The sequence below is a fragment of the Sorex fumeus genome, unplaced genomic scaffold (genome assembly GCF_029834395.1).
Source record: "Sorex fumeus unplaced genomic scaffold, SorFum_2.1 ptg000043l, whole genome shotgun sequence".
Taxonomy (NCBI): Eukaryota; Metazoa; Chordata; class Mammalia; order Eulipotyphla; family Soricidae; genus Sorex; species Sorex fumeus.
In genome coordinates this window covers 43,480,061-43,498,476 of record NW_026606100.1, presented here as the reverse complement: position 1 = coordinate 43,498,476, position 18,416 = coordinate 43,480,061, and the positions used below count along the sequence as shown (strand labels likewise).

The window sequence follows — 18,416 nt, the reverse complement described above, 5'->3', positions numbered from 1 at the left end:
ACTTCCCACTTGGTATTTGTGGAATTGGTTTCAAGTCCACTGGTATTTAAGCCCCCTAAAATTGGCATCCATTGGGGGCTGGAGCGATAGCACAGTGGGTAGGGCGTTTGCCTTGCACGTGGCCGACCCTGTTCGATTCCCAGCATCCCACGTGGTCCTCTGAGTAACACCAGGAGTAATTCCTGAGTGCAGAGGCAGGAATAACCACTGTGCATTGCCAGATGTGACCCAGAAATAAAAACAAACAAAACAAAACAAAAAGCTGACTGGCTTCCATGCCACAGGGTCACACATCTTCAGATTCAGCTGACGCCAGACATCCCTGTATCATGCAAGACAGAACCTGCGGATAGAGAAATCATCTGTGTTTCTACCAGAGCCCCTCAAGTCTAACCCAGGAGGCTTGAGGCTCACCCGAATCAATATTCCCCCTCTCACTCAAACTTGGAGATGGCGATCTTGTCTCTCTCCTCCAAGTCCCCTGCCCCACCCGGCCCCCCAAGACACTGCCCAGCACACAGCAGGTGCCGGGGACATGGTTGCCGAGTGAATGTCTGAATGAGTCCTCGCTACGGGCACAGCCTTGTCCCGTTTCCTGGCCCTCCCAAGCAGCCCTGCGTCAGGGAGAGACCGGAGCCTCCCGCCTCATCCTGGCAGTGACACGGGGCCACAGTGCCACCCCTGCTTCCGCGACTTGAGCCTTCTTTCTGTCTGTTTCCAGCACGGGGGTGTTGCTGTCTGGTGGGACACAGCCGCGTCCTGCAGGCCTCCGCGTGTGAGTATGCGTGGGCCTGGGTCCCTCTGCAGCCGCCGCCCTGTCGCCAGGGCCCCGACGGGGGCAGACCTGCCTTTGCCTCTGCTCCGCACCCAGGGACAGATGCAGGCGCCCAGCAGCTTGGCTCCTAATTTGGCCTTTGCCACTAACGCACCGCGCGACCTTGGGCAAGTCAGATTCATCTCTGAGTCTTGTTCCCTCATGGTGGGAGCGAGGATAATGACGACTAACCCGCCTCCCAGGCTCGGGGAGGGGAGTGGTGGAAGGGAGTAACGGGGAAGGGCTGCGGCAGGTCCTTCGAGAAGGGGCAGCGTTAATTCAGGGTGACTGAACCCCCAATGCACTGGCACACGATTCTGATCATACGGGTTGCCCGCCTTCTTGGGGGAGTCCACTTGGGCATCAGCTGTGCCTCCTGGCCTGTTTCTCTAAAAGCTCAGGGAGACTCTGAGCTGGGTGCTCCTCACTTCCAGACTCCCCCAGCTTCTTGAAGAGAGCCCATGTGCACCCCAGCTTTTCCAACCGGGAGATGGGGGAGGACTTGCTCCCCAGAGGACAGCTGGGTCCTGGTCCCACCACGCTGATCATCTCTCTCTCCATCTCTCTCTTTTTTAAAAAATTTAAAAAAAAATTTTAACTTTTATTAGTGAAACACCATGAAGTACAGTTGTAGACTTACAAATTTTTGTGCTTGGGTTTCAGTTATACAATGATAAGTACCCATCCCTCCACCAGCGCCCATCCTCCACCACCATGGGTCCCAGTATCCCTCCCACCCCCCATCCCCCCATCCCACCCTGCCTCTGTGGCAGGGCGTTCCCCTTTGTTCTCTCCCACCCCTTGGGCCTCATCTTTCCTTCTAGTCATCTCAAAGCAAGGTAGCCGACCCACCCCACCCCACCTCCGTGCCATTGGAGAGTGAGTAGAGAGAACATGTACAAAGGTCAGGGGCATAGTGCAGAGTCCGGCGTTGTAGCCAACTGGTGCAAAAGCAGGAGCCATGCGTGGCGCCGGGGGTCATGTCTGCCTTTCAGAAGACAGTAGACAGCACAGGGGCTTGTTCCACCCTGTCCAAAACAGGCGCCTGGTCTTTGTGCTCGCCTCCTCGGGCTGGCACAGGCAGGAGTCTTTGGCGCTGGGTCCAGGGACTCACCCCGGCAAATTGCAAAGTGGCATCTGCTGCCGATCAAACAGAAAGGCCGGTGGGCTACCGGGGAGAACGTGTGAGCGGCTGCGGACCCACGCGGGGGTCTGAGCCTGGGGACAGGCAGGCTTGTGCCTAGAAGCCGCTTTCCCAGCCAGGGGACCGAACCGGCCCTCCGGTGTGCCTGGGACTTGCCTGGCTTTGGCCCTGGAAGTCCTCGGAGCCCAGGCAGATGGAGACAGTGGCTCAGTCTCCTCGCCCGAGGCCTTGGTTTTAAGGCCCTGCACCAAGAATGTCGTTTCTTCAATTGTCGTTTTGATTCCTCCACAAAAGAGCCAAAGTTCTGGACGTAGAGAACAGAAGCCCGTCAGTCACTGGGGCGCACACGGCAGGCAGTGAAAGACGCTCCATTCAGAAACCCGCAGAGGCCTCCGTGGGGGTGACACAGAAACACACAGGACCCGGGAAGGGAAGCCACTCAGCAGTGGCTCAGTCTCGGGGGCAGGGGGACCACACAGGAAAGTGCTTGGAATGAAGATTTCCTTTATGCGTGGGGGTGGTTACAGAGCTCTGGGCATTTGTGAAAACTCAGCTGTGTAGCTCACAGGGCGGAGTTGTTGTTCTGTGTGTAAATTATGCGTGCAGAAAGCTATCTTTAAAATCTCCCCCTCATGGGGCTGGAGCGGTAGCGCAGCAGGTAGGGCATTTGCTTTGCATGCGACCGACCTGGGTTCGAGTCCCAGCATCCCATATGATTCCCCAGAGCAATGCCAGGAGTAATTCCTGAGTACAAAGCCAGGAGTCACTCATGAGCATTGCTGGGTGTGACCCAAAAAAGAAAAAAACAAATAAACAAACACACAAATAAAATCACCCCTCAGTGCTGAAAAGTAGGTAAAGGACCAAACATGATGGCCTCTCAGTATCTGTATTGCTGAACCAGAATAGAGAGAGAGAGAGAGAGAGAGAGAGAGGGAGAGGGAGGGGGAGAGAGAGAGAGAGGGAGGGGGAGGGGAGGCAGGCAGGCAGAGGCCTGCCATGGAGGCAGCAGTAGATGGGGGGTGTCAGAAGGGATAATAGGGATATTGGTGGTGGAAATGTATACTGGTAGGGGAATGGGTGTTGAAACATTGTATGACTGATACCCAATCAGGAACAACTTTGTAATGGTAAAAAAAGGTAAAGGTAAAGGCCCTCCCATTGATCATCGATTTGCTTGAGCGGGCCCAGTAACGTCTCCATTGGAGATCTTGTTGTTCCTGTGTCTGGCATATCGAATACGTCACGGGGAGCTTGCCAGGCTCTGCCGCGAGGCTGAGATACTCTCGGTAGCTTGCCGGGCTCTCCGAGAGGGGCGGAGGAATCGAACTCGGCTCGGCCATGTTGGCTGCGTGCAAGGCAAACGCCCTACCGCTGTGCTATCGCTTTTTTTTTTTTTTAAATCGTAGATGTCAGCATTACTGAAAATATGTGACCTAAATTACAATAATTAAATTTAACAACAATAACAGCAACAAAATCACCCCTTGGGATCATAGAGGTAGCTCAGTGGGTAAGTCTCTTGCCTTCCATGAAGCTGACCCGGGGTACCATGTATGGGCCCTTTGAGGCCTGCCAGGAGTGATCCCAGCACACAGAGCCCGGACTATGTCCTGAGCATAGCCGGACTGGTCCCCAAACCAACCAACCAACAAACAAACCAATAAGTGAGTAAGTCGGTCCCCCCTCATTGGCCGTGGTGGATGGGAAACGTGTCAGCCAATGCGTGGCTGCCCGTAGCTATTTGTAAGTACAGCTGGTGGTCCTGGGGTACTCATGCGGCCACAATCCACAGGAACAGTGGTTGAGGGGAAGAATATTTTTTTTAATTGAATCACCGTGAGATAGTTAACAAGCTTTCATGTTTGGGTTACAATCACGCAATGATTAAACACTCATCCCTCCACCAGTGCACATTCCCCACCACCAATGTTCCCGGTAAACCGCCCCCTTTCCTACCCTCCTCCTGTCTCCATGATGGACAATATTCCTCATACTCTCTCTCTACTTTTGGGCATTAGGGTTTGCAATACAGACCCTGAGAGGTTATCCTGTTTGTTCCTGTATCTACTTTCTGCACACATCTCCCATCCCGACAGGTTCCTCCAGCCATCATTTTCTTAGTGATCCCTTCTCTATTCCAGCTGCCTTCTCCCCTTTGCTCATGAGGCAGGATTCCAGCTATGGAGCAATCTTTCGTCCCGTGTATCTTACTATCCTCAGGTGTCAGCCTCATGTTATGTTGTTTTATACTCCACAAATGAATGCAGTCCTTCTATGTCCTTCGCTCTCTTTCTGACTCATTTCACTTAGCATGATACTCTCCATGTCTATCCATTTATAAGCAAAGTTCATGACTTCATCTCTCCTAACAGCTGCATAGTATTCCATTGTGTGTGTGATGTACCAAAGTTTCTTTAACCGGTCATCTGTTCTAGGGCACTTGGGTTATTTTCCAATTTTGGCTAAGAGGGGAAGAATCTTGAATAGTTCATAGAAAGCTCCGTGGCTTCTGTCCCACATAGTGCCCCTGTTAGGGCCAGGGAGACAGCTCATAGGGCGCTGCTTTGAATGCGGGAGCCCTGGGTTTGATCCCCAGCACCAGCCAGTGTGGGCGCCCCTCACCACAAAAGGAAGCTTTGGGTCCTGCACTGTGCGATGGTGTAAAGGAAAAGTAGCTCCCCCAAACCTGGGCGGCAGAGGAGGGGGAGGGAAGTTCGGAAGCCCCGGCCCGGCTGCCATGTGGGCTGGGAGAGTGACTTTGAGGAGGGACCATGAGTCCGTGATCGCCCGACTCCCGAGGGACAGGAGGTATCAGAACTTGTGTCTGGCAGCTGCAGACACAGGCAGGCTGGTGGCCTGACAGTGCCTCCCACCAGACAGGCTGTGGGACCCTGGGCCGGGGGGGACCATCCTACCCCAGCCCATGCGGATGTGGCTTGTTCTTCCGGCGAACTTGGCTTTGGGATCCGGGGACGGGGCCGTGTCTCAGAGCTCAGCATCTTCAAGAAACGTCCATGTCCATGTGTGAGCCCAACCCAGGGCACGGCTTTCCTTGGGCCCAGCGCCACTCAGGAGGATTTCCTGCGAGTCGCTTCCTCTGGGCACGGGGTTTCCACGCCACCGAGAGTCAAGCGTGTGGCTTCTGTTTGGAGAAGTCAGCGGAAGGACAGACAGAGCGTGGGCGGCCCCTAGTCCTAACGGTCTGGGCTCTGGTCGGGGGGTGTGGTGGGGGTGGGAAGAGGGTCCACAGGGCTTCGGGGTCCCATTGGACACAGCTTCCCTGATGCGGGGTCTGCTTGGGCAGCCTGCAGAGACGCGGGCCCCGCAGAGAAGCAAGGGTTGATGGGTGGGAGGTTCTAGATAGTTCCATACCTGCTCCCGTGGCCAGGCCTCCTTTCGGGTTCTGGGCCCTCTCTCCATCTTCCTGATAGCCCCTCACCCCCACAAGTGGGCGTCCTGCCATTTCCTTCCATCCCCCCACTCTGGGGCCCTCCTCCCCCATTTTTTACACAACAGGATTTATTCATGGCCACTGTATTCAAGTCCCCAGATGGGGGGAGAAGAAAAGATGGAATTGAATGAGCTTATTGTCTGGCGATCTCACTGGCTCCTTTTATTTCATCCCCACAGTCCGAGACCATATTGAGCTGATTTACTCAAATTCAAATACGGTCCTTTGGGAAGGAGCACTGTGCGGGTGCTCGAGGGCCCCGGTGCTGGGGCGGGGCCTCGGGGTGGCGAGTTGGCTGGGGACACCTCGCGCCCATCTGCATGGGCTGTGTCTCCCGAGGGACAATAGTCTCAGTGACAGCCCCAGACGCCTTCGGAGTTGGAGATGGTCCCTGCCTTTTGCCCCCCCCCATTGCCAGGCCTTTGGGGCCTCCCCTCCGAGCGTGTTCTCTGAAGCCCCAAGGATGGGCTGCCCCGTGAAGGCCGCCGGAGACCTTCGGTTGGCAGAAGCCGCCCTTGGCATGGCCCATTCCGATGCGCCGAGCACTGGGTTCTGGCTGATGCATCTCTTTGTACAGTTCGTACAGATGTGGTCCCTGTGGCGGCATGGCTGGCTGGCTGGTAGTTGAGGTCTGTGGCCTGTGGGATGGTTGAGAGGGACTGCCTGGAGAGCTGGAGCTGACTGCTCAGGGGGGCTGGTGCCCCTGGAAGAAGCCCCGAGAAACCCAGGCTGCCCTGAGCTAGGGGAAGAGCATGCGGCAGGAACACAGGGTGTGCCTGACCCCGGCTCCAGCCAGCAACCTCACCATCGCCCTCCAAGTCAAAGCAGGAGCCTCTAACACCAGAGCCATCCTGCCCAGGAGGGTGTCAGAGGGATCTGGGACCCCCTCCTGGTGCACCCTGGCTCACCCCTCCTGCATCTGCTGTCTTCCTCCTCACCCTTCCCATGCCCCCAAAACTTTCCTCCTCTCAAGCTCCCCGCTTGATACTCTCCCTCCCTCCACCCCCACCTCAGCCAGTTGTATTCGCATCTCTTGCATCTTGAGTCAAGAAAAGGGACTCGCAAGGGCCAGGAAGGTACCTGTGAGGGTTGGAGCAAGGCCTGTGCGAGGCTCTGAGTTTGGATTCTGAAACTACTGGGAAGAGCCCTGGGAGCCCCCGGCAGCATCACTGGGCCTGAGCATGGGGGCATCTTGCTGGTTCCACCAGGCTGAGTCCCACTGGGAGTGGTACCAGGGCAGGAGAGAGATCCCCATTTGTGCTTGCATGTGATGGACCCTGGTTCAATCCCCGGCACCACATACAGTTCTCCTAGCCCCACTAACAGTGACCCCTCAGCACAGAGCCAGGCTTCAGCCCTAGGCACTGCAGGTTTGGCCTCCCATGACCAAAGTCCGACCAGAAAAGAAAAAAAAAAAGGAAAGAGATTTCCATGAGAAATTATGAGAAATTGAGGCTGCAACTGCCCAGAGGAGAGAGAGCCCACACCTAGTCCCGAAACTCAGGCTTCTCCAGGCTCTCATTTCTAGAGGACCTGGCCCCAAACCCAGTCCCTGCTAGGAGCTGCTGGTGACCTCAGTGGGGAACACAGCGCCTGCTCTCAGCCCGACAAGCAGCATCTGGTTCCCTCGGGGAAGAGGAGGACCAGGTGAGAATGTGTGCGGTGTGACCTCGGGCTGCTTTGGGCGGCCCGTGAGGGTGCGGGTCCTTGTCAGCCGTCCCACTGTTCTGGCAGGCTGGGGTCCTTGGGTTCCCGGGAACAGGCAGCCCCTCCTATCCCTGTGCCCTTCCCAGCTCCACGACCTGCTGCCCTGTGTGGCCCCCCCGCCCCCCCACCCCGGGAGGGAGCATCTGAGGCAGCCTGGCACTGGTGCACGGGGGGAGCATGAGAACGTGGCCACAGTTTGGATAAAAGTCCCAAACAAGAAGGCTCCACGCGGACGAAAATAATTTCTTCCCGTTGACCTCCCAGCTCCGCGGTGGGCAGGCGGCCATCCCCGCCCCGCTGATGTGGCTTTGCTGGATGTAATTGTAAACAGCTCGGCCGGGAGCAACTCTCCCAGAGTTATGGGGTGCAGGTGGCGTGCTGCGCGGCCCTGCTCGCCGTGGGGGCTTCAGGTCCCATCCCAGCGAGACCCCCTCCTGCAGAACCCCCCCCCCACTCTCGTCTCTGCGGACTAGAGAGATTTCAGAGCCGCTCGTTCTGAGAGAGTAGCCTGAGGTTATCTTAGAGTGAGGCTGTGTCTCTTGAACCCACGGCTCAGGGTTCCTGCGTGCCAGGCTCTGTCTGCCACCCGGGATGGACCGGGGGTGGCCCGGGTTACTTTCTTCCACAGATCTTGGGCACAGAGGCCACCTGGTGTGTGTGGGGGCCCCTTTGTCCTGAACAAGGAGTCTTTCCCAAAGTGGGCGATCCCCAGGGGCTCTGGAACATTCCTTGGGCCAGCTGTGGCCTGCAGTGTAATTGCAGTGAGCTCAGATTCTGTTTGTTAGCTTTAAGGTCAACTCTTGGGGGCTTGCTGAGTCATTTTTCCCCCTTTTATCTGAAAGTGGGGCAGAAGCCCAAGTTAAGCTTGGGGCCCTGTGAAAGAGTAACGGGGGTTTGGGACACTTCTGACCTCCGCTGCCTGCCCCTTGAATGAAGAGGGGTCATCTAGGAGCAGACAAGCCCACGAATTGTGTGGAAATCCCCCTTGGTGGGTCGAGGGGTGGTGGGAGGGCCCAAAGGGTTGTGGGGGTGCAGGGTCTTTTTGCTTCTGGCAGCCCTCACCTAGGTCCGGGGAGCCTGGACCCGGCCTCACTTCCAGTCTTCTGTGGAGAGCGCACATCATACGCAAATACACGCGCCCGTGTGTATTTGGTGGGAAAGGTGACAGTCAAGGCCATTTCCCTGACATTTCCTAAAGCCGTTCCTGGAGTGCCTTCAGGGGTGAGATGCTCGCTGTTGGAGCCCCCTCCAGCCTCAGGGGCCTGCTCGAGGGGGAGGTCCAGCTGTTCTGTGGGGTGGAGCCATTCCAGATTTTTTTTAAATTTTTATTAGTGAAACACCATGAGGTACAGTTGTAGACTTACAAATTTTTGTGCTTGGGTTTCAGTTATACAATGATCGAGTGCCCATCCCTCCACCAGTGCCCATTCTCCATCATTTACATTTTTTTTCCAAATTTTTGTTAGTGAAACACCATGAGGTACAGTTGTAGACTTACAAATTTTTGTGCTTGGGTTTCAGTTATACAATGATCAAACACCCATCCCTCCACCAGGGCCCATTCTCCACCACCACCAGTCCCAGTATCCCTCCCACCCCCCATCCTCCCATCCCACCCTACCTCTGTGGCAAACCACAACACCCAAAAGGAGAGAGAGAACAAAAGGGAATCCCTGCCATTCCAGATTTTAAGCTTCTCGATGGCTGTGCTTGCAAACATCTCGGGTTGGAAGGGAGGGCAAGAGTCTTGGAGCAAAAGACTTGGAGCAAAAGAGTCTTTTAGTGGCTTCTTCCCCCTCCCTGGCCAAGATGAAGAGTGGACGTGGTTCAGATTAAGGAGAAAACAGCTAGCTGGCAGGGACCCTAGTGGGATCTGGTGCTGTATTTCTGGCACCTGGCAGTGGGGTGGGGTGGGGTGTATGACTGACAACCTTCCCTGGGGCATGAACAGCTGTCGGAGCACTGACCCTCCCTGAAACCAAGGAGGAAAGTGGCCCCCAAACTAGCTTGCCTGTGCAAGGAATGTCCCCCTCCACCTCAAAAGTTTAACCCAGAGGTGTATGGCCCTTTTCTTCTAGAACATCCTGTCTGAGTTTCTTAGAGTCTTCCATACCTGGCCACTGGAGCTCAGGTGAGCCCAGATGTCTGGAGGAACCCGGTCCTGACCCTTTTCCTTGGGTGCCGGTATTGTAGGTGGTGGGGTAAGGGGGTGGTGACTTTCCCACAACTGTGCAAACATTCCCCTTGCTCCGTGTTAGAGAAAACCAAGTACGCCTGGGCCTGGTGCCTTCCTCTCTGCCCAGCCCAGCTGGATTCCGGTAGGTGCTACTGGGGCAGTCAATCGGCCTTGGCAGCTGGACGGGACCCCCTGATGCCTTTAACCCCTATAGGGTTCTGACTGTCCATGCAAGTTCCCCCGTTCCTAGAGGCTGGGCGGCAGCTTAAAGGCCAAACCCACAAGTCCTCTGTGTGCCCACGCGCCATGCTCCCTGGGTGCCCAAGCAGGAGTTGTAGGGCTGAGGAACGGTTGTTGGTACTGGATACCATTAAGGTTTGTGCCTTCTGCTCGGTGCCAACACCCAGGATGGAGGGAACAGGCAGCCCAGGAAGCAAGTGTGGCTCTCCCTCTCGGTTCCAGGACTAAGGTTTCCATCCTGCAAGGAGCGCCTGGAAACAGCAGATACAGGTAGAAGAGAATGAATCAAGGGTCTGAAATGGAGCGGTGCCTCCCAGGCTCGCCCCAGGGCTCCTGTGACCCTCAGGGACCTGTCTGCTGGCTCCAACTGGCGACAGTCCTGGGTGCGGGCGGCTGGCGGAAGTGGTAGTCAGGACTGTCAGGAGAGTGGACGCCAGAAGTAGACTGTAGAAATTGCACACAGTTGGTGCCCAGTGGATTCCATGTCTGTCCAGCAGTGTTGATGGACTTGGGTTACCATGCTGGCAGAGACGCAAGAGGCTGAACAGGACCGTGGGGTTGGCGTTGGCCAGATGAGCAAGCTACAGAGTGGACGCAGGCAAGGTCAGGGTGCACATAAGAAGGGTCCTCCCTCTTGGGATGGCAGGGGGATGGGCTCTGAGGTCAGAAGGGCATTCGAAAGGGCAGTGGATGGTGGTGGTGGTAGGGATCAGGGATCACTTCCTGTGACACTCAACCAGCTGAACTGGACAGTTCAATACTCAGGCCTGGTGATACGATGCAACTTGAGCCTGTGATGGTCGGTGCTCCTGCAACTGTTCATGTCCCACAACATCTGGCAGTGCCAGGGTTGGCGCTGGGGTCCCCCTGCATGCTAGTCACGTGGTTCTGCTCCTTCTCTCCTGCTGAGTTTGCTGACTGTTGCAGGAAGTACAGATCCAATTGGTAGCAATGTTTAACTTGTCATTCTCCGGCCCCTGGACCCTGGAGTTGTCACTGGGATTCTGTTACCGAGCATGGGTCACGTGCAGGTACCTACCTGTTAACCCCCCAGGGGCATGGGAATTGGGCTTTCTCTTTTCTCATGTGATTTATTGGGTGTAACTTGGCTTAACTAAGAAGCGTTCTTGCTGGTTCTTTCTCCATCCCTTCCCCCCCTTCTGAAAGAGATAAGAGTCACACCAAACGGAGCATGCAGGGGCTGGAGACTTAAGGTGTTTTCCTTACATCTCACCAAACCCACTTCAATCCCCACCAGTGCTTCGGGTTCCATGAGCCCTGCCAGGAGTGACCCCTGAGCACTGCAGGGTGCGGACTCTGCCCCATCTCCAAAATAACAACAAAACCAGAGCATCTAAATAGTTCAGGGTTCTATCATAAGGATCAGCTGGCCCAGAACATTTTCTGCTTTCTCTTCCTGAATCAAAGTTGTTCTCCTTTTTGTTCTTCTTTTTATGTCTTTTTGAGGGGCCAGAGTGATAATACAGGGGGTAGGGTCTTGTTGTAAATGCAGCCAACCCAGGTTCAGTCCCTCGGCATCCCATAGGGTCCTCCGAGCACCACCAGCAGTAATTCCTGAGTGCAGAGACAGGAGTAACCCCTGAGCATTGCCAGGTGTGACCCCAGAACACCAAGAACAAAAAAAGTCTTTTTGAGGGTCAGATGTGGGGGTGGAGGAGAGACCCCTGGAGACTGGTGGTGGGGGTGGCTCGGTGTGGTGGCCAGGCCCGGAGCTGCCTTGGGTGTGTGCGCGGGGGCAGGATAGCTGACTCTCTCGGGCGCGGCTTAGTGGTGGGTGGCAAATCAGGCGTGTGTGAAGCCAAAAGTTGATGCTGAAAGTTTGCAGAAAATGGAAAAAAAAAATCCCCCCAAAACAAAAAACAACCATGGTGGGCTCAGCTGGCTGGCCCTTCCCCTTTGATCTTTCTCACCAGGACCTTCTTGCGGCTCCTGCTGGTCTTCACGTCATCTGCCACGGGCCTTGGCAGGTGGTTGTCTCCAGCGAAGGACAGCAAAGAACACCAGCGCCGTGTCCCTCGCTCCAGGTGGAGGGATTGACTAGCTGGTGTCCTTACATGACCCCTTAGAGAGGCATTCCAAAGGTCCTCGCAGTCGGCTGTTTTGGGTTGGGGGAGCTACTCCTGGTTCTGTGCTCAGGGTGGCAGTGCTGGGAGCTATGGGGGGTGCTTGTGTGGTACCAGGTTTTGCCTGGAGGTCAGCCGCATGCAAGGATAGCACCTTAACCCCCCCCATGCCTCCCTCTGGCCCGGTTGGCAGGTCTGATGCTTCACTCTGTGCCAGGGTTGGACGAGGTGCCAAGAAGGTAAAACCGGACACTTTCCTCCTGGGAGTTCTTTCTAGAGGACTTTAAGAGTGAGCAGACACGGCTCTAATAGCAGATCATCGGGGGGCAAGGCTGGGGAGCTAGTTCAAGCAGCCGAGGAGGAGAGCATCCTGGCATAAGTGAGGCCCTGAGTTTGAGCCCCAGCACCACACGGCCCCGGAGAATCCCTGGGTATGGCCCCGGTGGTCCCAAATGCTGCTGGAATGACCCCAGTCCCCTTGAGAACCACTGGTGTGGTCCTTTGCAAAAGGACAATTTTATTTTTTTATTTTACTTAATTTTGGGGTTTGGGTCACACCCGGTGAAGCACAGGGGTTCCTCCTGGCTTTGCACTCAGGAATTACTCCTGACGGTGCTCGAGGGACCATATGGGATGCTGGGGATCGAACCTGGATTGACCACGTGCAAGGCAAGCGCTCTACCTGCTTGTACTATTGCTTTAGCCCCCAAAGGACAATTTTAAACTGTAATCAGTAACACAAAATGGAAAGTAGACGTAAGAGTTGGGGAGACGCCCCTCCACATTAGCCCGGTGGCCATGGAGACACAAATGAAGAGGAGGGGTCTGTAGGGAACGCAGGGTCGAGAGGTCCACAACTCAGGGAGTGGGGGCGGGGGGGATCAGTGTATTTGGGACTGGGGGGTGGAGTGAGGAAGTTGGACACTTGTGCATGAGGGTTCCTGGAAAGACCGACACGTACTGTGACCTTTTGCTTGCTAGCTGAGAAGCCTTGGCCTCTTCCAAATGGACTGGTCACCCCAGCTTCGCCATGAGTCACCGGTCTGCAGGCTTCTGGAGAAAAGTTGAAAACCACCAGATGGACAAATCCCACATCTCGTATTTTCCACGGAAACGGCCCAAGCACACCCACCTCCGTCTTCCTTTCTCTCCTGTCTAAAGAGATCGAACTGTCTCCGCCCTGTGCGTTCACCCACTTTCCGGAAGGGGGTCCGCAGGGAGTTCCCTAAAGTCAGTGGCCAGCCCGCACACAGCCGGGCTGGCTGGGGGCAGGTGCCCGTGACTTCTGCATGAAGAGTTGGTCCTTCCCAGCCTCCAGGGCAGGGCCGGAGGGCAGCTTCGTGACCTCTGAACCCCACCCAGGAGCTCTGACCTGCTCTTCCCGGATGAGGCACGCGGCACTTTCTCTGCCCCACCCTCGTCCCTGCCAGCGCCCCATCCAGTGACAGGGACAGGATGAACAGTCAGACTGGCAGATCTGGTTCCCATTCAGCTTGCACAGTTGTCATTTACTTGCCCTTCTGTGCCTCGGTTTCTCCATCTGAAAGGGGCTGGCCAACCTCTCCCTGGGAGGTGTGTGAGGACTGAGAGGGACCATCTTGGTTTCTCAGCCCCTTAGCACCTGGTCAGAGTCCTCCTTGCTGGTTCCTGGGGGTGGTCGGTGGTGGCAACGCAGATGGTGACTTCTGTCGACCCTGGGGCTGCTTTGCTTGTTTCAGAAGCTGCATACGTGGCTTTGATTCTTCTGCCAATCTGGCCCGTGGTGGGAGGGGAGAGCTGATTTGTGAACAAGAGTGTTTTCTGCTTCCGTGATGACTTCAACCTCCTGTGCTGTGCTCCTGGTCACTACCAGTGGCCCGACTCAGGCTTCCGGGGAAGGTCGGTGAAAATCCACGCACAGAATCGTTGTTTTTTTTTTTTTTTTTTTTGTGTGTGTGTGTGTTTGTTTTACTTTTTTATTTTATGAAGTAGTTCACCATGGGCTGGAGCAATAGCACAGTGGGTAGGTCGTTTGCCTTGCAAGTGGCTGACCCGGGTTCAATTCCTCGGTACCTCTCGAAGAGACCAGCAAGCTACTGAGAGTATCCCATCCACACGGCAGAGCCTGGCAAGCTCCCTGTGGCATATTCAGTATGCCAAAAACAGTAACAAGTCTCACAGTGGAGATGTTACTGGTGCCCGCTCGAGCAAATCAGTGAACAGCGGGAGGACAGTTCTACAGTGCTACAATTCACCATATTTCATTACATTTAATATTCAGACACCAATCCCACCACCATGATTCCTTCCCACCACCATATTTCGGATGTTTCTAACCCAAACCCAAACCCCTGCCCCAAAGCAGAACCGAAATAATATGGTGCGTATTGTTTGTTATGAAAAACTGAAGAAATGCTACAAAAAAAGTATCCTCATTAAGCCCTTCTATAAGAGATCATTAACATGTTGTTAAAGGTTGAGCCTTGTGTACTTTTTTTTTTCCTTTTTGGGTCACATCCGGCGATGCACAGGCGTTACTCCTGGTTCGTGCACTCAGGAATTACTCGGTGCTCGGGGGACCATATGGGTTGCTGGGAATCGAACCTAGGTCAGCTGCGTGCAAGGCAAACACCCTACCCGCTGTGCTATTGCTCCAGCCCCGAGCCTTGTGTATTTTTATATGTATATCTGTAAAAAAAAATGTATATTTCCCTCTCAGATGGGTTGCCGCCTACTTTGAACCCTATCAAATGTGTGCAGTAATCTTGGAGTATGGGTCTCACCCGCCCCTCTCTGGGGCATCCCGAGTGAAACAGCCACACAAAAAATCGTATTTTTGAGGATGGAGCAACACTGAATGCCAGGGGACAGGTTCCCAACTGGCCCCGGTGGAGGCCTGTGTAAGGGGCATTTCAAAGCAGGACCCCAGTCCATGGTGAAGAAGGAGCGTCAGAGTGTTGGGCTGGGGCTGTTCATTTTGGCTCCCTGTGCAGTGTGCCCTGCTGTGCCCGGCTGCCAGGGTACATGCAGCAGAGAACTGAGAGTCCACTGTTGGACCGGGCTGTCAGACACTCGCCTCTGCTCCTGGGAACCCCCGCTCACACCTGTCAGCACCGCATTTCCTCGTCTTCCTCATTCTGCGGCCCTTGCTCCCTCTAGATAGGAACGGAATGCTAAGGGTCCATCGATATTTTTGCTTGTTTGTTTTAGGGCTGCAGCTGGTTACGTTGACTCCTGGCTCTGCATTCAGGGATCACTCCTGGAGGGACTTGAGGGGTCCTATGGGGTGTCGGGGGTGGAATCCGGGTTGGCCGCATGCAAGGCAGATATCCTCCCCGTTGCACGTTCACTACAGCCCCCTCAATGGCAATGATTAGAAAACAGCTAAGGGTCGCAAGAGGGTGCAAAAGGCTGGACCGTGTGCTTTGCAGGCCGGAGCCTGGATCTGACCCCCAGAAATGCACGGGCTCCTGAGTCTCACCAGGTGTGGCCCAGAAAACAACCCCCTTCCCCAAATAACAATAATACTATTAGCGTCTCTCATTTTGTTTTTCTTTCTGGATCTTATAGGTATGCACAGGGGACCAGGGGCTCCTCCTGGTGCTTCTTGGCCACCCACGCTGGGCCGGCAGCTCATTGTTAGGGCTGAGGATGTTGTTGGCCCCTGAGTTGCTGGGGACTCCCCCAGATGATGCTTGTGGGGTGGTGTTGGCTTCAGGCAAGGCATGTGTCTTAACCTCTGCACTCTCTCTCTCTCTGGTCCCCTTCTTTTTACTATTCTTTTTATATGGGGACCACCCAGAGGGTGCTGCGGCCCCTGCCAGCCACGCACGGTCAGTCTCTGCGTCTGATAGCTTGGTGGCGGTGGAGTGATGGGGGGGGGGGGGAGTTTTGTGGTGCCGAGGATCAAACTCAGGGCCTCCTGCGTGCAAATGCTCCTTCATTTGGGCCACTGCTTGTCTTTATTCCATGCGTGCTCAGAGTTTCACCTCCACAGCCTCCCAGTGAAACAGATCAGGAGCCCAGTGACCAGTCCAGGTTTTGTTACCCGCTGCCCTCCAGGGTGCTGTTGGCCTAGGGACAGATGTGCAGACCGAGTATTAGTCCTTTGTCCATGTTCCATGCAGGCCCGCGCTCTTCACAGCTCTTTCCCCGGGCCTGTTACCCTCCCCGCCTCACTTAGCCCCTGCAGACTCCAGGCAGTGTTGGGGGGAGCCCTCTACCAGGCCGGGCCAGACTCCCAGCAGCCCATGTGGGGTAGCTGATGCTTAGAGGGTCCTAATGGATAAAGCAGCAGCTTGGGTTTCAGGGATACTCCCCGCTGGCTGTGGGAGAAGCCCCTGGGAGCTTGGTTGGGTGGGGGACATCCACACAGTGGCCCCCGCAGGCTCTTTTTTTAGACCCCGGCATCTCCTTCCCGGCCTGCAGGATGGGGCAGAAGGGAGGACGGCGGCAGGAACTGGGCTTTGTGGGGAAGAGGTGGAGATCCGCCCAGGTCCTGGCCACTCCAGGCCTGTCCAGCCACCTCAGCATGCCCTGCAGCCGGTCTGAGCCTGAGGTGGGGGGCTTCTGGAGAGGGGGGCTCAGATCCCCATCGTGCTGCCTGTGTGGATGGGCTTGGCTGGGGCCGAGGAAACGGCTGTTCTTAGAAGGAGCCGCCTGGTGGTCTCTCCCCAGCTCCGTCACTCTACGCTTCACCAGGGGACACTTTTCCTTTTTGTTCTTCCTTGTCACTCCACCTTCACGCCCCCTGCCCCAAACTTGCTTTTGTCGCAACTGGCACCAGCTTCTAAGCCCTGATGAGGGTCCCACTGCACACTGTCCACTCCCCAACTGGATCCCATGCTTGCTTTCTGCCCCACTGGGTCCCACAATGCACGCAGAGACAATGGTGCTCAGCGGGACCTCTAGGGACCTTCCGCCCACTTTCCCACCCTCCTCTTCCAACTTGAGCATCCGGATGGCTCTAAGGGTTTGGGCACCGGGCAGGGCAGGAGAGACTGGCATTTGGCTGGGTGGGTACCACCAGGGCCCATCCCTCTGTGGGACAGACCAGTGGGCAGGAGGGACTCAGGGATGACTGGCCCTGAGGCGGGAAGCATATTCCCCCCTCCTCCAATTTGGAAGTCAAGATCTGGTGCGTTCTGCCCCCAGAAGGACTCGTGCCCCAGGCCCTGTTCAGCCACATGCCATTCGGGGCCCCACAGCTGTCTCGTCTGCTGGCAGATGCTGGCCGGGGTGGGCCCTCGCTCACAGCCACCCCTCTATGGAGGCCCTGGACAAGTGTGGAGGAACAATGGCCCTTCTCAGCTAGCAGAGAGCAGACGCGCCCAGTGGAGTTGGTCCATCCTTTGGAGCTGGGTCAAGCCCACAGACAAGCTGCCATTGATGGAGCCAGGGGGGCCCCAGACAGCAGTGAGCACAGCAGGGCGCAGGGCATGGGGCTGCCCGCTGAAATGCCATCCCAGCAACGCTGGCCTTGGTCAGGGCGTGCCTGCCTCTTGGTATATTTGGGAATACAGGGTCACAGGGCCCACAGAACGCGGCCCCAGGCGAGTGTGGACGAGTCTGCTATTGAACCCAAGGGTCCTGGGCCTGGGAGTCAGGACATGGCCTTGGGCTCTGGGTCCTGCTGGGATCTGTCCACTATAACAGGTGGGAGGGAAGGGGAGGGGGAGGGGAAGGGAAGGGAGGCTAGAAGAAGGGGGAGGGGGAGGGAGAGAGAGAAAAGGAAAGACAGGGAGAGAGAAAGGGGGGGAGAGAGAGAAATTTGGGGGTCAGGTAGAGCATGGGGGATTAGGGGGTAGTTCGGAGGGGGCTTCTGGCCTCCAGGAGTCTGCAGCTGGGGGCCCATGCTCCAGCTCTGTCTGACACCCCCAGCTTCTCCACCCTCGTTGTTCCCACATTCTCTTCTTCCAACTGTCTAGGCCAGTTTGGTTTTTCTTCCTCTCTTTCTTGGTGTTGCTCTTGTTTTTGCAGGTGGAGTTATTTTAAATATTTAAAAATAGCGAAAACAGCACCTACACACTTCAAATTGCTGTTTCACTCTGTACAGAGTTCAGTGTAGTAATTTTACATTTTTTATAGCCCAAGTCATGCATGCTTATTATAAAATCTGTGTGTGGAGCAGAAATTTATCCCATGGAATGTGAAAATGCCTAGAATTCCACCCGCTGCGATGCTATCTGTCAGCAGCTATGTGTCCAAACAGCCCTCCTCCGCCACCCCAATCGGAACGTCCTTCCCTTTCCTCTTTTCTCTCCCCCCTCTCGTTCCCTCCTTCCGTTCTCTCTCCTCCTCTCCACTCCTGTCCCCTTTCCTTTCTTTGAAACCCTCATCCTTATGAGCTGCTTTCAAAAGCTGAAAGTTACCCTTGAAAACATCTAAAATAATCCAGCTTTGTTGAAATAGTCATTCATATGCCGTCACTGTCACTGTTCTCCTGTTGTTCATCGATTTGCTCAAGTGGGCCCAGTAATGTCTCCATTGTGAGACTTCTTGTTACTGTGTTTGGCATATCGAATACATCACAGGTAGCTTGTCAGGCTCTGCTGTGAGGGTGAGATACTCTTGGTAGCTTGCCGGGCTCTCCAAGAGGGGCGGAGGAATTGAACTCGGGTCAGCCAGGCTGGCCGTGTGCAAGGCAAATGCCCTACCACTGTACTATCACTCCAGCCGTACAAGTCACAAATGCCCACCTGCAAATTAATGAATCCACAAGGTCTGTTATAGCTGTGCTTCCACAGTCTGTCACCACTTAACTATAGGGATGCACTCAACAAAGATTTTGGGTTTTGTTTTGGTTGGGTTTTGCTTTG

General features: G+C 55.4%; 1 protein-coding gene across 1 annotated transcript in view; it reads left to right on the top strand.

Annotated features, from left to right (window-relative positions):
* Positions 1 to 18,416, top strand: part of AFAP1L2 (actin filament associated protein 1 like 2) — a 95,129-nt gene that overhangs the window by 5,862 nt on the left and 70,851 nt on the right. Inside the window, exon 2 of the mRNA XM_056120528.1 lies at positions 722 to 775. Coding sequence (XP_055976503.1) covers positions 722 to 775 — 54 coding nt within the window. The remainder of the gene's footprint in view (positions 1 to 721; positions 776 to 18,416) is intronic.